General features: G+C 41.4%; 1 protein-coding gene across 7 annotated transcripts in view; it reads right to left on the reverse strand.

Moving 5' to 3' along the window:
* Positions 1-27,422, reverse strand: part of MGAT5 (alpha-1,6-mannosylglycoprotein 6-beta-N-acetylglucosaminyltransferase) — a 334,676-nt gene that overhangs the window by 132,874 nt on the left and 174,380 nt on the right. For all 7 annotated transcript variants that reach the window (XM_047869764.1, XM_047869769.1, XM_047869763.1 and 4 more), the window contains 2 exons: positions 4,975-5,051; positions 3,831-3,920 (listed from right to left, as the gene is read on the reverse strand). In XM_047869764.1, coding sequence (XP_047725720.1) covers positions 3,831-3,920; positions 4,975-5,051 — 167 coding nt within the window. The remainder of the gene's footprint in view (positions 1-3,830; positions 3,921-4,974; positions 5,052-27,422) is intronic.

Below are 27,422 nucleotides of genomic sequence, written 5' to 3' on the forward strand. Positions count from 1 at the left end.
GCAAACACAAGGGCCATATGCAGAGAGAAGAAGTCACAGGGAATAGCTGAATTTCTACGTTACCAGAAGTCAAAGGATCTAAAATTAAATTAGAATGATGAATTAGAACCAGAAATTGGTTCTAATTATAAAACAAAATTGAGCTCCCACATAAAATGTCCCCATAACTGAACGCAAATAATGACAATATCAAAACCCATAAAAGTGCCGACCATGTTTACTGAACGTCATCCATCTGCCCGGCTCTATTCTAACCATGTTCCCATATACACTCAGGAATCCTCACCGTAGGATCCTTTAAAGACAAAGTTAAAATTACTACTTTTGAAAGGCAGTATTTGCCATCCAAGAGGGCACAGTGGTGAAATTCTTCTCCAGCTCTTAAAGAGTACCTATTAAGATGCTATGATAAAATGCATTTTTTTTTTTTTAAAGGCCAGAGTTCCAAGGTTATTTTCAGATTTAAACTAAAAGGGTTTCCTGGTTCTCTCCTCAGGGAAATTCTCTCCACCCTGTCCTGGCTCCACCACCTGCCTCCATTCTTCCTCTTCCATTAGACTCTTAATGAATGCATACCATGGTGCCAAGAAAACTCCTTCTCACCAATTGCTGACATTCAATGAATATAAGGGAGGTTCAGTAAGTGCTCACTGAATTGAATTCAGCTGAACAAAAACAAAAGCCTGATCATCTGCATAAGAAGAGTGAGGTAAAGGTTAATAAAGCACCATTCCACACCTTGGAAAGGGAAAAAATAGTTACAGGTTCTGCAATGAAACACCTGGGCTCCAGTACTAAGACTACATTGGGGCGCCTGGGTGGCTCAGTCTGTTGAGCTCCGGTCATGATCCCTCGGTGCTTAAGTTCAAGCCCCACATCAGGTTTGCCATGGTCAGTGCAGAGCCCACTCCTGATCCTCTGTCCCCCTGTCTCTGCCCCTCCCCTACTTACACTCTCTCAAAAAAAAACCCAAAAAACAAACAAACAAAAAAACTTTAAAAAAAGAATATATGATTCATCACATCTTTGCACAGCCCAGTCTGTCCCACACTCATCAGAACCTCACTTTTCTCTCACCTTATCGACATCCTTCCTTCACTGTGAGTTGGGTTGCATGGCAGTTTCAATGGAAGGGAACTGGGTCACCAATAATCGCAGTCCCTTTCCATCTGGACTGTTCTCCCACACCTTCCCAGCTCTGGCTCAGGAGATGGAAGGAAGGCTGACATGGGAGGTAATGCTCTACTTGTAACTCAGTAGTACACCCAACATGCAAACTCTCAGAAAGGCATGAAATTAGCCCCACCTGTCAATCAGGGAGCACAGCTGGACTCTGGCTGAATTCCATCAAGTGGAAAGAGGAAGGCAACTTTTGAAAATTAAACTGAAGGAGGAACCTTTTCCTCAGGGCTAGAAAGGTGCTTCTAAATTGACTTCTCACTGGAGTACAGGTTCACCCAAGACCCCAGGCCTTACCCCTCTGGAGAAGGAGATGAGAAGGTGGGGCACAGGCCACCTCAGCCAAAAACACGCTCAAATGCTACAGAATTAATTTGCCGGCAGTCTGCCAATGAGGAGCATCACACAACCAACTCTCTGAGCTTTTAATTTCCGAGAGGTATTTTAACTATCATTAGCTCTGAGGCTTCTTATGATGGCCATGGGGTGGCCATGGTGTGACCATGTAAAAAAAAAAAAAGTCTCATGGGGTGGCCATGGTGTGACCATGTAAAAAAAAAAAAAAAAAAAAGGTCTCAGTGGATCTTAAAAAGGAAAGGGACATAAAGAGACACATTGCACAGAATTCAGGGCCATAGGCCCTGTGGCAATACTGGTTTGGCCTCCATCCCCGAAAGCTGTCCCCTGTCACCCCATGACACAGAAGAGAGGTGCCTGAGTCCCACATGAAAGACTATGTCATTTAGGCTCAAAACGGAGGCATTCTCCTTCCTGTGTGGTAGCATCATGGAGCTGTTATTATGGCAATAGCACACGCAAGGGCACATCCTCTGAAATTAGACAGCACCCAGTTCACAAGCCCCTCGGGCTGCTTTTGTCCATGAAGCGTGGAGGGGACGCCAGCTTTTGATCCCCTACTCAGTTCTTCCCCTGTACTTGTCCCCATATGGTCCTGAATCTACCCCACCTCCACCATTTTCTCCAGGGTGACGTGAGACTCATCAAAGCCTGGGACAAATTTCAGATGGTCTGTAAAATGTCCTGCAACACTTAAAAGAAAATAAGCTGCAATTTAAATTCAAGGGTAGAAATGGAAAAGAAGCTCAGATAAAAAGGTAAAAGGAAATAACTCAGCCTGTAAGCAAATTGCTAACTCAGCCAAAAAGCCCAGGAAAAGATGCTCAACATCATTGATCATCAATGAAATGCAAACCAGGGGCGCCTGGGTGGCTTAGTCGGTTGAGCATCCCTTTCAGCTCAGGTCATGATTTCATGGTTCATGGGATCGAGCCCTGCATCAGAGTCTATGCTGACAGCATGGAGCCTGCTTGAGATCGTCTCTCTCCCTCTTTCTTTGCCCCTTCCCTGCACACACACTCACACACATACACACACTCTCGTGTGCACACACACTCTCAAAACAAATAAATAAACTTTAAAAATTTTTAAAAGAAAATGCAAACCAAAGCTACAATGAGTTACCACTTCATATCCATTAGCACGGTTACTTCAAAAAACAGAAAACAACAAGGGCTGGAAAGGATGTGAAGACACTAGAAGCCTCATGCCTTGCTGGTGGGAATGTAAATGGAGCAACCACTTTGGAGAAGTGTCGTGGTTCCTCAATAAAATAAAAACAGAATTACCCTATGATTCAGCCATTCCACTTCTGGATATACACCCAAAAAAACCGAAAGCAGGGTCTCAAAGACTGAGATGTACAGCCATGTTCATAGCATTATTCACAATTGCTAGAAGGTAGAAGCAACCCAAATATCCATCAATGGATAAATGGATAAGCAAAATGTGGTATATAATATAATGTGGTATTATTCAGCTTTAAAAAAAGAAGGAAAGCCTAACATATGCTATAATATGACACGGATGAATCTTGAGTTCATGATGCATAGATAAGGCACTCACAGAAAGGCAAATACTATATAATTATATGAATAATGAGAGTAGTCACAAGCAGGGTAGTCACAAGTCAAATTAGAATGGTTGTTTCCAGGGACAGGAGGAAGAGGGAATGGGGAGTCATTGTTTAATGGGTAGAGCTGCAGGTTTCCAAGATGACGTGTTCAGAAGGTGGATGGTGGTGATGGCTGCATTGTAATATGAATATACTTAATTCCACTGACCTATACACTTAATGGTCAAGATGGCAAATTTTACGTTACATGTATTAGACTAGATTGTTTATTTTAATTTTTTTAATTTTTTTTTAATTTTTTTTTTTTTTTTTACTTTGAGAGAGAGAGAGGGAGGAAGGGAGAGGAGCAGGGGGAGAGGGGGAGAATCTCAAGCAGGCTCAGCCTGGAGCCCCACATGGGGCTTGATCCCATGACCCTGGGATCATGACCTGAGACAAAACCAAGAGTCAGATGCTCAATCAGCTGAGCCATCCAGGTGCCCCTATTTTACTAGATTGTTTTTAACTGAGGAAAGAAAATGTAAATAGCTACATTAGCCCGGGTTTTTTTTGGTTTTTTTTTTCCCCTCAAGGGAAAAAAAATCACCCTATTAAAGAGCAGGGAACCTATTAAAGAAGGGAACGACAGGTCCACCATGTAAAAACAATACACAAACTTCAGGCTGTAAAACAGGCTCACCACTTACTTCCACACCCTGAAGCCAAAGAAGCAACTCACCTCACTGAGGTAAATAAAGAAAGAGCAGGTGGACCCATCCACTCCGTAGTCTGCGTAGCAGGGATCCGAGTGCCACATATCTTTCATCCACTGAAACAACAAGAGCCAGGTAAGGACATCTACAAGCAGACCGTGTTCGGTGGCGCTGTACATCCCATGACAGAGAAGGCTATGAAGGGCAAGGAGAAGTGAATGGCTCAGACTGGGGCCTGAGGTTCATTGTCAGTGAGCTGAGGTCAGGACAACAGATGCCCAGTTTCCAGATGATTCACAGGTAGACGCTGGCTTCAGCTGGGCCTTAGCAGAGGTGGGCAGGGTGGAGGAAGGCCGTGAGACCACCAGGCAGTAAAGCCCAGGACAGGCAGTGGCCAGGCGAGTTCTATCAAGAGCAACTGCCTAATCAAAACCCCTTTCGCCCAGAGAGCTACAGTTGCATAAGCCAGAGGACAGGTCCTGAAACAGACAGCGTGAATGAGAGCAGGCGTGCAAGGTGTGCATGGCATGTGTGAGTCCCACAGAGGAACCATGTTAATGCTTCTGGGGTTTGCGCTCACCATCCTAAGCATACACTGGAACCAAGACTTTTCTCTGAAAACTAGTGAGTAGGGTTGTGGTCTCCCTCAGGGCAGGCCATATAAAAAGAACTTTTTAAAAAAAAATCCTAAGAGTCAGAGTGTCCAAGTGTCTCAGGTTACTCAGCTGCAAATGCAAATGTGACATTTAAATCGCAATCTGGAGACCTCGTGGCAGGGGGGCCTGGGGACTGGGGGAGAGGGAAGTTGGGCTCTATATAATGGCAGCTCCTTGTCAATGGCCCTTGAAGGATCACCTGCTGGAGGCTGGGAAAGCCAGGGGGAGGCAGCTTCAAAGACACAGCAGGAGCCCGAAGTGACCCAGGCTCTTTCACTCTGACGAGTTAGAGCCATTGTGGACTGACCCCATGAAGTTGGCATAAGCACACAAGGGTTGTCATGGCCACAGCCCCAAACTGGCAGAATTGAGGCATCCCTTCGATGACTCCCTTAAAGGGCTTGCTTGCCATCTGTATTGCTGGGGAGTTAGAGAGAGGGGAGGGGAGGAGAGGAAGAGGGTGTTAGTGAAGACAAAAGGTGAAGGGAATGAATAGACATTACTTGGGCCTTACCTTGATTTTCCCCTCGCAGTGGGGGTAGCCATCCATAGGAGGCAATACACATTTTTCTTGAGCTCCATTAATGATATCTGTAAAGATGAAACAGAACAAAGGATACCATAAAGTTTATGAAACACAAACTTACCATCTTTGTAAGCAATGGGCAGGGAAAGAAACAGAAACAGGAAGTCTATACTGGGAGCCATGCTCTGACCTGTGGAAGCTCTCCAGCTGCAAATAGGTCCAGCTGGTCTGCAGTGAGGACCTGGCCCAAGAACAGCCCACCTGTAGGATGGCCAGAGACCTATGATGCATGTGGCCCAGCCTGAACGGGTGAGCTACACCAATCAGAGGGTTTGCTTGGAAATTTGCAACTTGGTAAGAGAAACCAAACAAGTGGAGAGCAGGAGATGAAGCCATGAGATTGGGAGGGACCACCAGGGCCATGTCAGGCTGTGCAGACAAACTGAGGTCAGGAATACCTTCGTGACATGTGCTTGAGCTGAGAAGCTGGCAAAAAATAGGCAAATAGAACGGTAGTATAGAGGAGGAGAAAGCCACCAGACACATCAGCAAGGTACAGCATCTTCTGGACGTGGTTCTTACATTTCTGCAAAGATCTCCTTATGCTTCAAATATTTCCTCACAGTAAACTCCCTTTCTATTAGCTAGCTCTAGGGGATTCCTATTCCTTTTGATGACAAGAGTCAGAACAAAAAAGAACGCCTTTAAAAAGCTTACTGTTTAGTGGTGGACCACAAACAAGTAAACCACTGAACAACAGTGTAATAGACATTATGTTGGGGCGGGCCAAGGGAAGGACACCCACCCCAGTCTCTAGGGTCAAAGACGACTTCCTGGATCTAGTGACATCTTAGTGGAGATAAGAAGATGAAGCAGGAGTATGCCAGGTGAAGGGGCAAGGTAGAGATGGTGTTCAAGAAACAGGCTCCAAATGCAAGGACGCGCACTGAGTCGAATGCAGAAATGGGAGGTACTGAGTGGTCAGAAAGGAAATCAGGCAAGGCCCAAACCAGAAAGACTTCAAGCAAGCACCCTGATTAAGACTTTATTTATTTTTCAAGTGTTTATTTTTGAGAGAGAGAGAGAGATTGAGCGAGTGAGCAGGGGGAGGGGCAAAAAGAGAGGGGGACAGAGGATCCAAAGTGGGCTCTGTGCTGACAGCAGACAGCCCATTGTGGGGCTGGAACTCATGAACCACAAGATCATAACCTGAGCCAAAGTCAGATGCTTAATGGACAGAGCCGCCCAGGCGTTCCTACCCTGATAAAGACTTTAAGCTGAGGGAAGGGCAGGGCAGGGCACGGAAGGCTTCTAAGAAAGGAATAGTTAAGATCAGCCTTATGTTTAGGAATGATCATTTTAGCTGGAAACTGGGACAGCTCTAAAACTACATGTTTCTCTTTGAGGACCAACTGTATTTTCCAGACACGTTTGGAAAATGCCACGATTACTTATGGCTGACAATTTTCTGTTCAAAGTACTAATGAGAAATTAGATCCCAAACTACAGTATTGTTTGACAGTGCTATTGAAACAATGTTGGTGGCTGCTGGGGCTAAAACAGAAATTGTACCTGTCCCTTGAAAATTAGTTCCTCTGACAGTCTGAAACAGATTCTTCACCTTTTGATTCAGTGTTCTCATCACCATTCCACCCGCCACCTGGATAACTACAGCATAAAATCAATACCCTCCTTCTCATGGACTGGAGGCAGCGTCATTTAGTAGTGAACATGGACGATACTTAGGTTGTCAGAGACTCTGTTTCTCCTTCTGTAGCACTGAAATAACTGTACCATTATTTCATCCAGCTCTTATTAATATTTGTGCAAAGTCTAGTCTGGCACTCCCAACAGCTGACTCTCACCACAGACCACAGTGAGTGCTTAAAAAGTTGGCATTCGCTATATAATTCCATGCCACTTATACTCTATCTAAGAAAGCAATATTTCAAAAGCACAGATCTTCTAGAAACGCATTCTCTGCGTTTTTGAGATAAATGCAGGCTTGAGGTGGTACATCTCCCTATAGCTCTCCTCCTTTCTCACTTGTAAGGGGACCGCCAGCCTCAGAATCCACTAACAAATGCCTGACCAAAGGACAGAGGCACTTTTCAGTGACTACTTATCCTATTTTTGTCTCTGATTTTGCTTGGTAACATTTACCAAGCAAATAAATAGCACAGGATCCAAGACAGCAGAGTCTGAAACAGCTGGGGGTCGGGGCAATCAGACATTTAGAGGGATGATTACGGAGAAATTCCCCCCTTCTTTCACACACTATAAGCACTATACCAGTTCCAGACATCCAGAGCCAGAAATTATGGAAACTAGAGACTATAGAGTTAGAGGTATGGTACCATGGAGTGAACAGAAATCACCAGATGGTAACATAAACCAATAAGTCCACGAAGGCCTGCAAGGAAAGCCTGGTTGCTGACAGTGTGGGTCCTTTCCATAAAGAGTTTCAAGGAATAACAATATGTTATGCCAAGGGTTGGCAAACCTTTTCTCCAAAGGACCAGAGAGTAAATATTTGAGGCTTGGCAGGCCACACTGTCTCTGCCACAACTATGCCACTGTGGATTATAACAGGAAAGCAACCACATATAATAGGAAAATGAATGGGCGTGGCTGTATTCCAATAAAATTTTGTTTTCAAAAACAGGCACAGACCCCTATATTTGCTACGCCAAGACAGTCACAAAATGAGGATCCTAGTTGCTGCAAAGATCTGATGAAATGACGTTTTTGAGGACTCCTGCAGACACTCCTCTGCCCCTACTCTTTCGCCACCTGGTTAAAGCCCCACCCTTGAAGACCCAGCTCAAGATTCACCCACGGAAGAATTAGGCCCAATCCCTCCTTCCCATGCCAAACCAGAATTTAGTTAGGATTTAGTGCTACCTCCCTCTCAAGTCTCTCTCACAGCAGTGAGTGATCTCGTTCTTTCTTCCACATGTGCCCACTTGCCTCCTAGGATGTAAGGCGGTGATGGGAGGGTTATGTCTCCATGCCCCATCACCAGGCACTCAGTAAGTGCCGGCTGACTGAATAAACACACCTGTTGCACCTGCTTCGCCTCTCCCCGCTGACTCTTCTGCTCACGGACAACCAGACTGAGCAGAGAGACCTGTGCTGGAGCAGCGTTTTTCCTTCTCTTCCACCTGGCAGTTCGTCAACTAATCCATAAGGGTTTTCTTTGCAATTCCATTAATTTATGACGGGTTTTCTATTTAGTTACAGAGTGACGAGTTTGCATAAGCAATGCCGTCCAGAAGTGGAGTTAAATGGCTTGAGGCTCTGGGGTTGGAGGGATCCATGAAAGGAAGAAATAGAAAGTGCTGGCCTTCCCAGGGAGGGATGGAGCTACTCCCTAAATCCAACCACCAGTAACCTGATTCCCAGGAAACTGAGCACAACCCCCCATCACCTCCCAGGTCCTAAGGGGTCTCAGCACATCTAAGAGGAAAGCTCCCCGTTTTGTTTCGATCACAAAGACGAAAACTCATTCAATGACGTTTTATTAGTCTGTACACAGAAGACACTGCTACCTAGAGAAAGACCCTGCAATATAAGGTTGGTTAAAAAACAAAAATTCAGGTCAAAAAAGGTTAATGTTACCGCTTTTCAGGGGAGATTTAGCTCACTACATATTAAGCACTTTCAAAAAAGGGACTGGATTCTGCCACAGTATGTTACCGGAAGCTTCTTCTCTCTGACATTCACCTGATGTTCTTTCTCCCAGTGTCAAATTTTTTCATGGTAACAGGGCAAGGGGAAAAGAAAGATGATCACGTAAGCAAAGAAGCTCAGCTCTTACTACTGTTCAGGATTCAGTTTCATCCCTTACCCTCCCAAACCAGCCCAAGTGTGTCTTTCACCAAAGACTTCACCTCTGCACTGACCGTATAGCATTGTCAACCAGGTATTACACAAAAGGCAGACAGCCTAGGCGTGAAAATTGTGTTGTTTTATCAGTCACCTGGACCCACACAGTACAGCAGGGGCTTGGATATTGGGTTTAACCTAAGAAAACACTTTTCTTGGGGCACCTGGGTGGCCCAGTCAGTTAAGTATCCAACTTCGGCTCAGGTCATGATCTTACAGCTCGTTGAGTTCCAACCCCACAATGGGCTCTGGGCTGACACCTGGGAGCCTGGAGCCTGCTTCAGATTCTGTGTCTCCTTCCCTTTCTTCCCCTCCCTGGTTCACACTCTGTCTCTCTCAAAAATAAACAAACATTAAGAAAAAAAGAAAACCCTGGGTGCCTGGGTGGCTCAGTCAGTTAAGCGTCCGACTTCGGCTCAGGTCATGATCTCACAGTTTGTGAGTCAGAGCCTCGCGTCGGGCTCTGTGCTGACAGCTCAGATCCTGGAGCCTGCTTCGGATACTGTGTTTCCTTCTATCTCTGCCCCTCCCTAACTTGTGCTCTCTGTCTCTCAAAAAGAAATAAATGTAAAAAACAATTTTTTTAAAAAAAGAAAAGAAAAAAAACCCTTTTCTCATGCTCAAAGATGCTCACCACTCAGGAACAACACGTGTGCATGAGGAATAGAAGTGGCAAAAGAGGTCATAAACACACACAGAGCAGGTGTCCCTGTCAAGTGTGGAGTCAAGTTCTCCGTGACAGTCCCCACATAGGCATATATGCTGAGGGAGAGATGTGCTGAAACAGTGGCACTGTCAATAAATACATGGAAGCAACAGAGACAAAGAGATGGAATCAGACACACTGAGGATTTTTACTCCTGCTTGCCTGCCTCTGAGGAAGGAAGGAGGGCACAGACAGGCTCAGAGACAGTTGAGGACAGAAATAGGTGATGTAGGAAATGAAAATGGGTGCTAACTTACCCGGAGGTATCACCTGCCTTCCTAAGGTGCTGGCACATACATGGTTACATTTTATACTAACCACAGCCTCCTGAAAAGGAAGACAGTGACCTCATCTTATAGCTTGGAAAGGGGAAACTTTAAAATCCTCAGCACGTACCTCCAAACTCAGCCCACAGTCACCAGGACTGTCTCTCAAATGCCTGCTGCCTGCCACGTGCTGAAATGTCAAAGCTGTATCCCTACAAGACATGGGCTGCGCCCTCATGGTGTGGGGGTGGAGGGTCCTCATATGACAGAGCAAGATACACGTTACCTGAGCCAGTCCCCTGGAAAGCAGGACAGGCCCCTCGGTGCTTTGGCCCAGTGCCCAACACAGCACCTGGCACACTGCCAGATGCACAGAACTCTTCTCAACAAACAGATGGACGAATATAACAAAGGAGTGAAAAGCTCAAGTTCCAGAGAAGGGAGTAAGAGAGACAGAAGAAAGGGGGTAGGAGCTCCTCATGTCTAGTAACTGTACCAAGCATTTCAAGTTCTGGATTACACATCAATAGAGGCAAAGGAATTTGGGTTTGACATAAGGAAAAATGGCAGGAAGGTGCAGCAATCAAAGAAGAGTCATTTCGGACGCATGGAGCAGGACATGGCCTATCCCCCATGTGAATTACTTATATTCACACCTTACTGGATTTTAAAAAGAGAGGCTTATAGTTTTGTGAGAAATACAGCATATATGTCATCACATCTTACATCCGATGCAAGACTCACTGGGTACCGTACAAGGATCCCTCTATGTTTTAGCTGCCCACTTCAACACACATACACGGAGAGACTGTCGTGTGCTTATTCAAAGCATCGTCAACTACTAACCATGCTGCCTCATGAAACACTCACCGATGCTAACTTCAAGTTAATAATAACTGCTCTTTACTGCTGAACAAGAGAGAAATCAAGAGATATACATATATATTTAAAAAAAAAAAAAGAGGAGGCTGTAATCAGGTGTCATCCTTAATCCTGATTCTATCAAGGCTCCTCGGTGGCGTTGTATATAAGAAACCTGAGTCCATAATCCTAGGCAATGATGATAAAGGGAGGACGTGGAGGGGACAGAGAAGGGGAGGGGGAGGTGGTCATAAATGAGTCCCACACAGAACAGTTACTTCAGAGTGAAAGCTGACCTTACCAAGAAGACAGCTTCCTCTGTCAACACTCAGTTTTCTGTATATTAATTATAACAAGGATGACTAGTGTTTGAAATGGCACTTGTTTGCAAGTGTGGAACACTGGAGAACATACTTATACAACAGTACCATTAACTCTGGATCTAGAACTGAATATGCATCTGAGAGGTTAAGGATGTCTGATTCCCTCAGAGCTATTTTATAGGGAGGGGGAAGGAAAGTAAAGAAAAAAGTAGGTTAAAAAAAAAAATCTCAGAAACCTCACCCCAGGAAGTTTTAGGGAACTGAGTTTAGTCTCCTCGTCCACTTCCTTTGCCAAAAGCTTAGATAACCATCTACACGAGTGAGGGCTCGATTCCGCCAAAAGGCACCCCACATATATTTCCTCTCAAAAGATAAAGGGTCTCCAGTGATTGCATTTTGTGTGTAAGACAAGGCAGTGTTTCTCTCAGAACACCTGATAGGAACATGCAGCCCCCGTTATCAGATGGCCCCTGCAGAGCACCCACGTATGCACGCCACTGGCCCAGCTGTTCCTCGCCATCTGGGAACGGACTCCATCTCTGCGCTCAGCCTGGAGACGAAACTCCTGCCAGCACTTCCATCAGCTGGCCTGGCTTCAGGAGCTAATAGCAATAAATCGGACAGAAATCAGCCATGGTGAAATATAATCTCCCATTAAAAATGACCTCACCGGTCATTCTCAGCTTGGCAAATATTCATTAAGGGCCACTTTACATTGGCATTATAAAAAAAGTGATTTAATTTCTATAACTGAGTCACTCCAGCCCCAGGGTTCACGGGAACAGGAAGCTCTCTGCCCACCAAAAGGAGCCGGGGACAACAGTGGGTAACATACACAACTCACTCACAGACCCTGAGGGATATATACTGGGCACCTTGAAAAGAATGGTGTGTATTTTGTTTTTTAACTTGGGAAGCTAGAAATACAATCATTGTACCAGAAATTTTTACAGTTGCAAAGGACTTCTGAAGCCCTATCAGCAAATTGCTGATGTTTTCCTGATGCGTTTTACAGAGGTTTACAGAGATGAAGTGCTTTATTCATCCAGTGATTAAGGAAAACTCATTAAGCATCTCCCATATGCAAGGTATGCTACATGTTCAAGCCAGGCCTCTATCATCTAGTCAAGATTATTACCACCACACTGTTCCCAGCTATTAAAAGGCCCACACTACCATCACCACCACCTTCACGTTCTGCACAAGGAATCTCAAAAGTCAATAATGAAGACTGAAATGACAAACTCTTACTCCTTGCTACACCTCCAAGGACCTTATGGACTTGCTCAACACTGAGAGCCTCAGGACTGCCCACACACCAATGCTGTGGGCGTCATGCAAGTCAATGAGAAAATCATATTCAATGTACAGCTTCTCCAGGTACTTTTCAAGAATGGAACCAATATGGAAAAAGAAGGCAGTTGTGACGACCATGAAAACACAGTAACAGCCAAATAATCCTAGAGTATTTATGCTGTCCTTTGTCATACCCTCTTGCAATATTGTTGTGTTTTTTTTCAGGGTTATCTGCCAAACAAACTTTTAAGTCAGCATTAATAACGTTTTCCATGTTGTTGGTGAAACATAATTAAAAAGAGGACCTTAGCATAAGATTTCCAGTGTGAGAGGCCAAGTCTAAAACAATGTCACACACACACACACACACACACACACACACACACACACACACACACCACCCCTCCATTCTGATAACGCTCCAGGCACTTTCTATTGATAAAAACATGTCAGATTCCTAGGAATATCCAGGCAAAAACAGGGTGGTTATCACACACCTAGGAGCACATATGTGTAGTGGGCAGAAAATCTGCCACTGACAAGAAAAAGAAAGTTTACCATCATTAGTCATCAGGGAAACACAAATCAAAACCACAGTGGGATAGCGTGTCAGCCAGTAAAAGAGCTATAATTAAAGACTCAGATAGTAACAAGTGTTGGCAAGGATGTGCAGAAATCAGAATCCTCAAACACTGCTGGTGGTAATCTAAAATGGTGCAGCTATTCGGGAAAACAGTCTAGAAGTTCCTTAAAAAAGCTAAAAATAAGAGTTACCATCTGATCCAGCAATTCCGCTCATAGGTACACACCCAAGAGAAATGAAAATGTTCTGTCCACAAAAAAACTTATACATAAATGTTCACAGTAGCATTATTCTTAAGAGCCAAAAGTGGCAACAAACCCTCATGTTCATCAAGTGATAAATGGATAGACAAAATGTGTCACAGCCATGTGACTATTATTCAGTCATAAAAAAGAATGACATATTGCTTCATGTGACAACATGGATGAACCTTAAAAACATTAAGCTGAGTCTAAGAAGGCAGTCACAAAAGACAAATAATTTCATACATATGAAATGTCTAGAATAGGGAGATCTATAGAGAGAGAAGTAAATTGGTGGTGGCTTAGAATTGGGGGAAGTAGAGGTTGGGAGGGGGTAGTGAAAATTCACAGTACAGGATCTCTTTTTGGGGTGATAAACATGTTCTAAAATTGTGGTGATGTGGTAGCACAACTCTGAATATACTGAAAGCCACTGAAATGTATACTTTAAATGGATGAATTGTATGGTACGCAAATTATCTCAATAAAGCTGTTACAAAAAATCATTAAAAAAACAAAAATCTGCCACTGGTTCTTTCAACAAAGACTGCACCTACATGAGCATCTGTAATGCTTTTAGCACCCTCCTAACAAGTGTGTCTGCAGGAATACAAAGCCATCTTTAACTCGAGGGAGTCTAGAATGTAACTAAAACTCACAAAACAGAAAGGGTAGTTAACATACTGTGCAATACAGAATATGATCTGGCAACAACAGACCACAGATGTGCAGGCAAGAAGAGGAAGAAGCTGAGTGCAGTAGCCTAGACTTCTCAGGCCCCCTGCCCTTCTCTCAGTTCTCATCTCCCTTCATGCCACCATTTAGCTGAACACCTGGCCACCCAGTTAGGGCCTCTCTTGTAGCTCAGTGGGACTTTGTTCAGGTCAAAGAGATGGGATGGGAGAGGAAATTGTCAGCAACCTCCAACTTCAGGACAATCCATGTGGCTGAATCTATAGTTCTGGCCCACTTCCTGTGGGCTGGAAGATGGACACGCAATGGCCCGGCAACATGGGGGTCAGGAGTCCTGAAGGGCCGGTATGGAGCAGCACCGTCAGGCCTGGACTGCTTGTTACTGGGTTATCACATGAAACAGAAACCACCCCGTCTCATTTGAACACTCATTTTTAGGTCTCGGTGTTACAGGAGCTTAATTTGTATGTGTGGTCATCAGCAAACAAGTGAGGTTTCTGTTGAGCTTTAAAGTACAAGTAGGAATAGTCAGGAGGGAATGTGAGAGCTGAGCACACAGACGAACAGCAATAGCAACGGCCAACATGGACAGAACGCTGACTACACCCTCCTAGAATTCATTCCCGTGCATTATCTCACATCCTCCTCCCAGGAAGCCCAAGCAATAAATGCATGTAATCCCCATTTCATAGAAGACACTGAGGCCCAGAGAGATTAAGTAACTTGGCCAAGATCACAGAATCAATCAGCCCTTCTTAACCCTCTCTGCACATTAAAATCACTTGGGGAGATTTTAATAAGATACCCCACCCTCCCAAGGTTCTGATTTAAATAGTCTGGGGAATGCTTCAGCCACTGTCCCTTTTTATGCTCCCCTCACCTCAGATGATTCTAATGGGCAGCCACCGTTAGGAACCAGTCGACTAAATGGTAAAATAAGGCAGGGAAACTCAAGAAGAGGAAAGGCCAGAAATGGAAAACAGATTTTTATCTCACATTCCAACTCCTAGAGTGTTCTACCGAAAAAGCAAGTCCATCCCCAGTGGATAAGCATTACCAATCAATCATCAATGTCTGAGAGGGTGGGGAGGGTGAAGGGGGACCAAGTTGGCTAAAGCAGAGGACGCAGGACAAGAAATAAGGTTGGAAAGGGCAAGCTTTTGTAGCACGTCACGCTACAAAATCGTGAATTCCAGCTTAGGAAAACACAATTCGCATCCACAGGAAACAGGAGGATGGCTGCACACACTTGCAAAGTTGGGTAGAATGGTGTAGGGCAGTAATTCAGAGTCAGTCTCTGAGTAGAGAAGCAACATGCTGAAAAATACGAAATTAAAAAAAAAAAAATTTAAGGGGGCACCAGCCATAGTTTAAGAATAAAATTTTGACCATAGCACTCTAAAAGATACTACTGTATGAAGTCTTCAGGAAAAGAGTTTATACCTAAAATGAGTTGTCATCAAGGAGTCAAAATGTGTCTTTTGCTGGTCAGGAAACTCAAGATATTCTCCAACACAGGGTCTATAAAGACAGTAGTCAAGGTTCAACCCCTCCCTTTCATTGATAGCAGTTTCTAATGCCTTTCTTAAATTGCCCTTGAAAATGTCATTTTCACTTAATTAAACTCTCACTAGTGCCTACTTTGTAAGTAAGTAGTAAATCCTTTGCAAATTTTCACAGGTATTTTTAAGAGGACAAGACATCAGCCTCTCAAGTTATAAAGCCATAAAAACCTGTGCTCTCTAATCTTCAAACGGTAGATTAATCCTCTCAAAAAATGCCATCATGGCCACCATGCTGGATGTCTTCTCACTAGGAAGAAACTTGTTCCTGGAGGAGGCATGGTAAAACATCCTAAGACAGAGCAGCACTCCTGTACGCTGTTATTTTCAAGTACTTGACCACATCCCAGCCTCAGCCATGGAAATGGTAGAAAAGGTGAGCAAAGAATTTGTACTGTAAAGTGCAGGGCTGGAAGGGTCATCTAAAAGACCTCAGCAGGGAATATCTCTCTACAACTGACCAGCTGGACAACCCAGGCAAGTTAGTGAACCATCACGAGTCTACATTTCCTGATGCAATAAATAAAGTCAGCAAAACCTTCTACATCTGAGTTACCACTTCCGTGCCAGGTACTATGCCTGGTGTTCATTCTACTGCTTCACGTCACCCTCAGGACAACCTTCAAAGTCAAATGTGGAATGCCGAGGGAGATAAGACCATGAGGAAGAGAGACTGCCTCCAACACACAGAAACGTCCCCACACCAGCTCTCATTCACTCAATTCATCTATTTGCTCAATACCCTTGTCCTACTGTCTGCATACACTTTATGTCTGTGTTGCCCATCTCTGATTCATTTTATGTCACAATGTTTGGGAGAGTGTGAGATACAGGCAGTGATTAAAATGCTGTGGATTTATGGAAGGAAAAAAAGTTCAAGTCTTTTGAAATAAATAGCACAACAGCATGTACTATATATTCTAATAGCTCTGGGATTAGAAAATAAAACTGAGTTTGCAATATGATTTGGATAATCAGAGTTCTCTTTATGCATAAATCTACATGTATTCATTTCTATGCAAATGCCATATTCTGTAAGTTTATACTTAATTTCTGCTATCATTTCTTCTGCAACAAAATGTTCTTTAGCATTTTAAGTAATAATATAAGGGACATAAAATATTCCACATGGGTACTACACACACACACACACAGTTACAATAAATGAGCACAGCAGTCATTAAATTGGGAGAATACATGAAAAGCAAAAGAAAGAAAAAGGAAAACAACAAAAGAAAAAATTATACTGATGTCATATTTCCAGGAAATAAAGTTTCAGTAGGTAATATTTTTCAAAATAACATACCATACTGACAGATTTGGGTGCATCCCCGGTCGTCAATTTATGTTTAAGAAAATATGCTGGAAAGTAGGTGACAGTCATTAAAAATTCAACATTATGCTTGCAAAACTACATCAAATACTCAGGTTGGGGACCCAAAGTGATTTTTACACCTATTTTTTTTCCAATAAGCCAGGTAGCACACAGCCCTTGCTTATTGGAAAAAAAAATAACTTGCCCTTCTCACATGAAGTTTACTGGTAGAGAAAGAAAGCATAATGCCCCGGTTGGAACAGCAGCATGCCCCTGGAGCGTGGAGTGTATGCCCCTTTCTTCATCTCCTCCCAATACAAGTGATTCCATTTTTCATCTAAAACAGGTGACTTAAGCAAAGCTCACACGTTTCTGACTGTTCTCTCAAATTGCCAAAGGTGCTTGGAGTTTGGGTTTTAGGAAACTAGAGAAATGTTTACACTGTGTGTGTGTGTGTGTGTTTGAGTGAGCGCGCGTGCGTGTGCACTTGTGTGTTTATTTCTTTGTTGAAATTGAAGAAGAAAGGGAAGAAATACAGGGTTAGTAACTGTGGGAGATGGGCTAGGCTATTTTAATTGTACCAACTGTCAAAAATAGGTGTGTTCTTTCCACATTACACAATGACCCTTTTTTGAATTGCCTGTCACAAGCCTTTATGGCAGCTGCTATAAAGGACAGAGATTCTAACTGGACACCCAAGACATCTACAGGCAACAAGGAAGTATTTTGATTATTCTTTACATAGGCGATCAAGATAAATTTTTATTTTCACTCTCTCATAGGAACTGAGGTTTTCATTTTGTTTTGGTTGCTTGGTTATAGCTTCCCTTCTCCCTTTTTAGCATGGAAAAATAAATTATAAGTTAATTTAGAATTAAGATGACACCCTGATAGTAAGTTTGGGCTACTGGAAAAAGAAACTGAAAATCAAAAAAAGAAGCTAACGTCCCAGAATACTGAGGATGTAAGTTTGAAGAAAGGCTGAGAGCTGCTTAATTTTTAGGTCTCATTTGACTTACCCAGAGTTGCATGAAATCTGCTAGGCCATTGGCATGAAACCTACACACTATGCCTGTTAGAAAGGTGCTTGGCTAGGTAGGTCTCTTAAAAATGAGGCTGTCTTACAACTTAATTCCTTTTACCTCTCCTAGCCCTTAGTAGGTTTTTCTTCCTGTGGAAAGAAATCATGCCTGGTATTTAGACCATGTAAATTTGGACAAGGATACTCAGCTTATCAAGTTATAAGAGTAATGTGCATATTCTTACATACTGTGTTACCCTGAAATCCTATTCATTTACTCAATAGAAAAGGCTAGTAAATGAAACTCAAAGGTTTTCAAATGCCTGGGAATTTGTTTCAGGAAGTGGTCTATCCTTAGACTGGAATTTTCATTTTTAATTCAGTCAGTTCTTGGAGGGTTCTCATCTTCTAGTGGGGGGATTACTACTTGAAGATCTCCTTCAGAAGACCTGTCTCACCATGCCAGTATCCAAAACAAACTGCACTCACTCACTCCCTACCCAAGGTGTCCAGGGCAGAGGGAGGGGCACACTCTCCTTGCAAACCTAGAAATGGTGGTTATTGTACCAAAAGCAAAAAAGACCTGACATACATACCAAGGGGCAGGAGAACTTCAGAGCAGTGATAGGAAAACAACTCAAACTGTTTGCTGGCCGTGGCAGACTGCTAAACTGCCCTACTAGGGCAGTAACTAGGTGATCAATTTAATTTGGGATTTTTTATAAAAGAAAGCTGAGAAATTATATACTGGCAATTATAGAGAAGCTTACCCTGGCATAATCTTCCCACAGGTAATACTTACAATAAGACAATGAAGAGTAAGGAAAAGGGGTAGACAGAAGGAATTTGATCCTTAAAAGAAGTGAACTGCACTGCCCTGGATAAGATCCACATTTATATCACTTTGCCCCTGAGGGGGACCTCTCAGTCTGGGTGGTGAGAGATGACTAGGAGGTAAGTAAAAGGCTACAGTCTTAGGATTATGTTTGGGCAATCAGGGTAGCCAGAAATTGAGATAGGATATTCCCAAAAAGAGGGAACCAAAGAAAGGGAGCCCTAAAATCCATGCATAAACTACCCTGAAATCTTTGAATTGCCCCATAAGAGAGCATTTGTAGGAGAGACTCCATGGAAAGCTCTAAAGGTATTCAAAGGCTGAGCTGCTATTTACTGAAGGGGAGTCTGAATTTGAATCCTCACAATACAGACAGGTTTGGTTAACATTTCAGGCCTTCCACTGGAACCCCAGAAAGTCCTTGCATCAGCTCCAGGACTCAATACTTCCTAAGACTAGGAAAAAAACAAACAGGCATACCCAACCAACTATAAAATCAAGTCTTGGTAAGTTCAAGGTAGTAAGTCAGTAATTTAACTGCCTGCTAGAACAAAAATCAACACTCTTCTGAGGACAATAACAGAATACAGACACACTACAATGTGTCATTATTATGTCCAATATATAATAAAGAATTAGTATACAGGCAGAGACAGGAAAAAGTGAACCAAAGTCAAGAAACGCAGTAAACAAAAATATATTCCAAGATGATGTAAGTGTGGCAGTTGACAAAGAAACTAAAGCAGCTATTATAGATATGACTAAAGACAAAGAAAGGAACACTTAAAAAAACAGACTGACAAAAATAGAACTGAGAAGTTCATCACCTAAAATGAAAAATTCACAAAACGGAATTAACAACAGTTTGGAGATGCAAAAGAAAGGATCAATCAACTGGAAACAAATGGAAATTATTCAATCTGAAAGACAGAAGACAATAAAAACTAAGGAGAAAACACTTACAGAAAAGAGACAAAATGGGGAAGAATAATACTTAAAAAAATAATGGTTGGACACTTTCCAAATGTGGTGAAAAACATTAACTTTAGATCCAATATCTCAATGGAACACAAGCAACATAAAGACAAAAACAATGACATTTCTCAGCACCACACTGCTAAAAGCCAAAAATAAAATGGTGAAAGCAGCAGAGAAAAATGAGACACATTACATAAAAGGGTACAGAGATAGAAATGTGACCTGACTTCTCATCAGAAAAAGATGGAGGCTAGAAAATAAAGAAACAGTATTTCCGAAGTGCTGAAAGAAAACTACCATCACCCTAGAATTTTCTACCAGCATTCTTTATCTCTGCCCTTGAAAAATGCTGGCCCCACAACAGCCATTTTCAGGTAAGTAAATGATGAGAGAATTCACCCCAGCAAACCTGCATGGCAGGCAAGAAAGAAAAAAGTTCTCTGTGCTGAAAGGAAAATAGCATCAAATGGAAATTAGAATCGTAGAAAGGAATGAAAAGCATCATAAATGCTATTACCGGGGGAAATATCAAAGACTATCATTTTTTCCTTCCCTTAATTTCTTTATCAGTTGACCGTCTAATACGAAAGTCATAATAGGGTATAGTGAGGTTTAAAACATTTGTAGATGTAGGGGCACCTGGGGGTCTCAGTCGGTTAAGCGTCCGACTTCAGCTCAGGTCATGATCTCGCCATCCTTGAGTTCGGCCCGGGTCGTCCGGCTCTGTGCTGACAGCTCAGAGCCTGGAGCTTGCTTCAGATTATGTGTCTCCCTCTCTCTCTCTGCCCCTCCCCCACTCACGCTCTGTCTCCCTGACTCTGAAAAACGAATAAACCTTAAAAAAAAAATTAAAAACATCTGTAGATGTAAAATATTTAACAATAGAACCAAGAGTGCAGGATTAATGGAACTAAACACAAAGTTAATAAATATTAACCCTAGGCCGACTGTGCTAAGTTGAAAAGATATATCAAAATCTCTAGAACAGGGGACAGCAAACTACAGCTTAGAGGCCAAATCTGGTCCATGGTTCACGGTCCACTGTTTGTTTTTTGTGGATTTTTTTTGGTAAATAAACTTTAATGAAATACAACCACACCATTCATTTACACATTGTCTATGGCTGCTTCTGCACTACAATGGCAGGGTCAAACACCTGTAACAGAGATCGTTGGTCCACGAAGCTAAAATATTTATTATTATCTCGTGTTTTATGAAAAAGTTTGTCAACCCCTTTCCTACACAGTCCTTTTGTCAGTGTGACTATTTACAGATTTTTTTTTTTTTTTTTTTTTTTGGTATCTAGGAGCTAGAGCAGTGATGATTTACTTCCACCCAAATCTCTTTCATTTCAAGGCAAAGGGCCCCAGTTTCTATAGAACATCCACATCCCAAGGTGAGAGGCAAAAAATAAAAACAAGAGGTATTACTATGGTCATCATGGACTCCAGTAGGTTCTTACTTTACTCTAGTTAACATATATCCTCACTTCTTGGCTGCCTAGCCTGCATTTCAAGCTCCAGGGTCAGACACAAAGACTTAGAGAAACTGTTAAACCAGCTCCCACTACTCTGTAAGGTCAAAGCCCTTCAACAAATTCCTTAACATACATACTTGTGTGGGCATGTACCTGCACACACACACCCACACACATCCGCTCCGAGTGTTCTACGTTTCTGTTTAATCCCAACTGCGAGACAAATTAGCAAAGCCAAAATCGGTTCCTTGAAAAGATGAATAAGATGTATAACCCTTAGCAAAAGTGATCACAAAAAAGAGAAAACATACATGAGCAATATAAGCAATTAAAAAAAAGGATGTTACTACAAGTCATGCAGACGTTAAAAGAATGAGAGAAAATTATTAACAACTTACAGGAATACAGTCTACTACTTAGAAGAAATGATGAGCTTGTGTATTTCTGGCAGCATAGTTCCTATTAGTCCAAAACTGGAAATGACTCACAGGTACATTATCAGGAAAACAGATAAATCAATTATGCTATATTCATAAAGCAGAAAACTACTCTGTATTTTTTTTTTTAAAAACCCTACTGATATAGGCAGCACCATGGATGATTTCTAAAAAAATATTTTGTTGAAAGAAGCCAGACACAACAAAATGTTTATACTGTATGATTCATTTTTATGAAGCCCAAGAACAGATACAATTAATCTATGGTGATAGAAATCAGAAAAATGACTGCCTATGGGGGATGGAGACTGAATGGAAGGAGGCAGGAGAGAACATTTTGGGGTGATGAATATGTTCTGTATCTTGCCCTGCAGGGCTGGTTTTGTGGATGTACACATTTATCAAAACTCATCAAATGGTGCCACTTAAGATCTGTGCCTTGCATTCTATGTAATTTTGCTCTGACATAAAAATTAAGCTAAGTTGCTTTAAAAATGTTTGCTTTCTCTGTGATTGAGGAGTACAGATGAAGGAACACTATTTTCCTTTGCTAATCTCCACTAACCCTTTGCCAAGCACCTTCAGAAGGCAAGGCTTATTCTCCAATAAACTCATACAGGTTTTAAAGCATCTCAAATAATTGTACTTTCCAGGGCCTCCAATATCACCTGTTTTACTGTGGAGTGACTGTGCTAGGGGCTCCCTTAGTTTACACTGGTTAAAAAAGCACAGAGAGAGCTGACATTTAATCTTTGTTCTGGAAATTATAATCTCAGAGCCAAGTACAATCTGTTGGTAATGTGTTTTTCTCGATTACTGACTGCATCTAGGTGCCCCTTATTTGGAGTGGACTAGTTAATGGAGTATTTACAGTGCTCAGCCTGAAGCTCAAGAGGGGTTTAAGTAATGGCCTTTGCTCTAAAATGTAGCCACGTGTGTGCACAAAGAGTCAGCAGTCCTGAAACATAATCATCCGAAAGACACTTACAGAGGAAAGCCTGTGATTTCACTCCTCCCTGTCTGTAGCCTTTGACAGAAATCACTTGAATTCAGTTTACAACATGCAACCTGATTTCTCAGCCTGTGATATGTGGCTTGCTTCCTCTCAAACTAAGTGCCTAAACAAGTACTGAAAAGGGAAAAGAGTCTAAGTGAGGGAAACAGGAGTAATTAGGAATTTTTCATTTTTCTGCAATCATACAGTAATTAACTGAAGGGTCAGAGAGCAGTTGCTCCTGCAAAAGTTACAGTGAACAACCAATACTGGGAGGAATTAATCTCACTTTACTTCCATTCTGTTCACTAGAACACAGACATTAATTTAATCATAACTTCTGCCACCTACTTGCAGATCAAAAGGCAATCACTATACATCACATCAACGAGAAAGAATAAATACCATATGATCATTTCAATAGATGCAGAAAAAGCATCTGACAAAGTACAGCATCCATTCATGAAAAAAACTCTCAACCAAGTAGGTTTAGAGGGAGCACACCTCAACACATATATATATTTTAAAAAAAATGGCTAACATCATCCTCAGCAGTAAAAAACTGAGAACTTTTCCCTTAAGATCAGGAATAAGACAAGAATGTCCACTCTCACCACCTTTATTCAACATAGTACTGAAAGTCCTAACCACAGCAATCACACAACAAAAAGAAATACAAGGCATCCAAATTGGTAAGAAAAATGTAAAAGTCACTATTTGCAGATGACAGGACACTACATGAAGAAAACCCTAAAGACTCTACCAAAAAACTACTAGAACTGAACAATGAATTCAGTAAGGTTGCAGGATACAAAATCAACATACAGAAATCCATTGCGTTTGTATACATTAACAGAAGTAACAGAAAAAGAAATGAAGAAAAAAATCCCATTTATAACTGCACCAAAAAGAATAAAATATCTAGGAATAAACTTAAGGAAAAGAAAGACCTGTACTCTGAAAACTATATAGCACTGATGAAAGAAACTGAATACTAATGCAAAGATAGTCCACGCTCATGGCCTAAAACAACAAATATTGTTAAAATGTCCATACTACCCATAGAGATGCACAGATTTAATGCAATTTCTATCAAAGTATCAGTAGCATTTTCCACAGAACCAGAACAAATAATCGTAAAGTTTGTATGGAACCACAAGACACCCCAAATAGCTAAAGCAATCTTGAAAAAGATGAGCAAAACTGGAGGTATCACAATCCCCGATCCCAAGATATACTACGAAGCTGTAGTAATCAAAACAGTATGGTACTGGCACAAAAACAGACACCGATGAATGGAACTGAATAGAGAGCCCCAAAATGAACCCATGATTATATGGCCAATTAATCAATGACTAAGGACACAAGAATATGCAATGGGAAAAGACCATCTTTTCAACAAATGGTGTTGAGAAAACTGGACATCTACACACAAAAGAATGAAACTGGACCGCTTTCTTACAACCTATGTAAAAATAAACTCAAAATGGATTAAGGACCTAAATGTGAGACCTGAAATCATAAAATTCCTAGAAGAAAACACAGAACACAGAGAAATTTCTCTGATATCAGCCATAGCAAGATTTTTCTAGATAGGTCTCCTCAGGCAAGGGAAAAAAAGCAGAAATAAACCTTTGGGACTACATCAAAATAAAAAGATTTTGCATAGTGAAGGAAACCATCAATAAAACAAAACAAAACAAAAAAAAACAATCTACTGAATAGGAGAAGGTATCTGTAAATGATATATCCAATAAGGGGTTAATATCCAAAACATACAAAAAACTTTTACAACTCAACAACAAAAAAACAATCCAATTTAAAAATGGGCAGAAGACATGAACAGACATTTCTCCAATGAAGACATCCAGATGGCCAACAGATGCATGAAAAGATGCTCAACATCACTCATCATCAGGGAAATGCAAACCAAAACCACAGTAAGACATCACCTCATACCTGTCAGAATGGCTAGAATAAAAAAGACAAGAAATACAAAGTGCTGTTGAGGATGTGGAGGTAAAAGAACTCTCAGGCACTGTTGGTGTGAATGCAGACTCGTATAGCAATTGTGAATAACAGTATGGAGGTTCCTCAAAACATTAAAAATGGAATTGCCATACGATCCAGTAATTCCACTACTATTTACTCAAAGAATACAAAACCACTAATTCAAAAAGATACATGCACCCCTATGTTTACTGCAGCTTCACAATGGCTAAATTATGGAAGCAACCCAAGTGTTCTCATCAATGAACGAACATATAAAAAAGATGTGGGGTGTGTATATAGCATTGAATATTACTCAGCCATAAAAAAGAATGACATCTTGCCAATACAACAACACAGCTGGATCCAGGGAGTATTATGTGAAGGGAAATAAATCAGAGAAAGACAAATACCATATGATTTCAGGTGGGGGGATGGGAGAAATAGGTGATGGGGATTAAGAGTACACTTATCATGATGAGCACTGTGTAATGTGTAGAATTGTTGAATCTCTATGTTATACGCCTGAAAGTAACAGAACACTGTATGTTAAGTATACTAAAAATTTTTTTTAAATAATTCAAATAATAATAAAATGTAAAAGTAAAAAGCAAGGATTCTAGCAACATAAAAAATAAATGTCTCATTTCTTGGAATGAAAACTCCCTAGAATCACAAGAGTAGAACAGGATATTATTAAAGATAATAAAAAAATTTTATAAAGTAATCACTAATGAGTTTCATAACTATATGACAAAAACTGAATGATACCAAATGAGAGATATTCACAGAGCTCCATGAATGGCAAAGGGAAAGCCAGGGAGGTGGAAGCTGGGAAGAGGCAAGGTTTATATGTTCCAGGGGTGAGTGCTTCCTATAGGAAGGGAACATTGCCCAAGGAGGTTTTTGGACACACATTATGGGGTTAAAGACAGCTTTGAAGAGGAAACGTCTTTTTTTTTTTTTTTTTTTTTGGATGGAGCCTATCCATACCCATTTTGAAACTGTTAAGGAATAAAAGACAAGAGAGGGGGTAAATATTAAATGTTTATCTAAATATTATGTTAATCCTAGATAAGAGAGGGAAAGAATTTCTCCAAGTTCTTTTAGCTTTTCCTCCCATTTGGCTTGGACCTACCACTATGGAATCAGAATAGACAGTGCAACCACCCTCATCAATACTAGTAGTTCATCATGCTGAAACAAGATCCTGATGCAGATGCGTCCCATTTTAAAAAATATTTTGTTTTTGAGAGAGCACGAGTGGGAGAGGGGCAGAGAGAGGTGGTGGGGGAGGGAGGACAGAAGATCTGAAGTGGACTCCGCACGGACAGCACAGACAGCAGTGAGACCATTGCGGGACTCAAACTCACAAACAGGGAGATCATGCCCTGAGCCAAAGTCAGACACTCAACCAACTGAGCCACCCAGGTGCCCCCTATTTTCAAAAATAAAGCAAAATCAAAGAGTTACAGAAGTTTACATAGAAATCTTGTTTCCATTTATTCAACTTATTGAAGGTCATTCAAGTAACTTTCAATATCCAACATAGCCTGCAGGTGTAGCTCAAATTCTCCCTTTTGCATGAAATTTTGCAAGAATACTTCAGCTCAAGTAGATACCCACAGGCTGCCTGTGAACTTCTGTAAAATTTTTCGCCTGTACTGCACCCTCTAGAGCTTGTCTTGTGTTCACTTTGTCCTCTAATTGGGGTATGTTTGCATGTGCACAATAGCATAACCCAAAAATAATTGCAAAGTCAATAAAGACTAAATTCTGCAGGGTCAGTGGCCATGTACCAGTCTATTTTTGTATTCCCCAGAATAACAGAACAACAACGGCTCCCACAATTGATACAGGTTCTGTGAATTAAATATGGTGATGGTGGTGGGGAAGGTCAAATATGAACCCCTAGGGAGAAGGAGAAATGACAAGCTCATGTGTTTCTGGTCAAGATGGAAAAGTGCTGTCAAAAAGACCTGGGCAAAAAATATTATTCTCAAATGGGGACATCTCTCTTTTCAGAGGAAAGGGGAAGAATCATTTTTTAAATGTCACTTTCTTACTCCATTCTTCTTTCACCCTCCTCATTCAGAGCAAGTTAGAGTTTGAACCTGCATTCATGCTTGTTGCCTTGCAATTGTCTCAGCTTTTACACATTATACCTAACCAGCCCAATTCCAACCCATGGCCCCTATGAGCCAAACACAAATAGCCCCCAACCAAACATCAACACTCAACCACCAGAGAAAACCACCCCTTCCCCTGTTCCCAGCCCAGATTTGGTTCTTTGAGGTACTTCGGGTAACATCTAACGGAAACAGACTTCAAGGGACCATACAAATTCATCTGTGGTCTTGAATTTATGTCACAATGAAAATAATTTCCAAGAACTGGAAACTCAGAAATTTATTTTGTTGGTGTTAAATTTTGATAAGCAAAGGTTTATACCAACAGAATTTGATTTGAATGATGTCCAGTTCCCTTAAAAATAGTTCTGCAATTCTCTGGGTGCAATTAGAGATGGTGAAAAAAATATGGACAAGACTTATGGAGTGGAAAATGGAAATAATATTCTAATGCTAAATTTTTAATTATATTATTTATTCAGAGAATTCAACATTAACATATAAAGAGATACACATTTATACTCTAAAAGAAAATAACTGACCTTAAACAATTTAGCTAAAAAGAAAACACAACATTCTTATGGACTTAATAGTTTTTTTAATAATCTAGGTTATTTTTTTTTCTAAGTCTTTATGGAAATAATTTGCTAATGTTGCCTTTTTCCTGATATTAGGAGAAAAGCATTCAGTTCTTCTCTATTCAATATGATACTACCTGTAGATTTTTCCTATGATGTTGAGAATTTTTTTCATGAGTCAATGTTGAACTTTCTCAAATGCTTTTTCTCAATCTATTAAGGTGATGTGTGATTTCTAACCTTTGTTCTATTACTATGGCATT

The sequence above is a fragment of the Prionailurus viverrinus genome, chromosome C1 (genome assembly GCF_022837055.1).
Source record: "Prionailurus viverrinus isolate Anna chromosome C1, UM_Priviv_1.0, whole genome shotgun sequence".
In the NCBI taxonomy this organism is placed as follows: domain Eukaryota; kingdom Metazoa; phylum Chordata; class Mammalia; order Carnivora; family Felidae; genus Prionailurus; species Prionailurus viverrinus.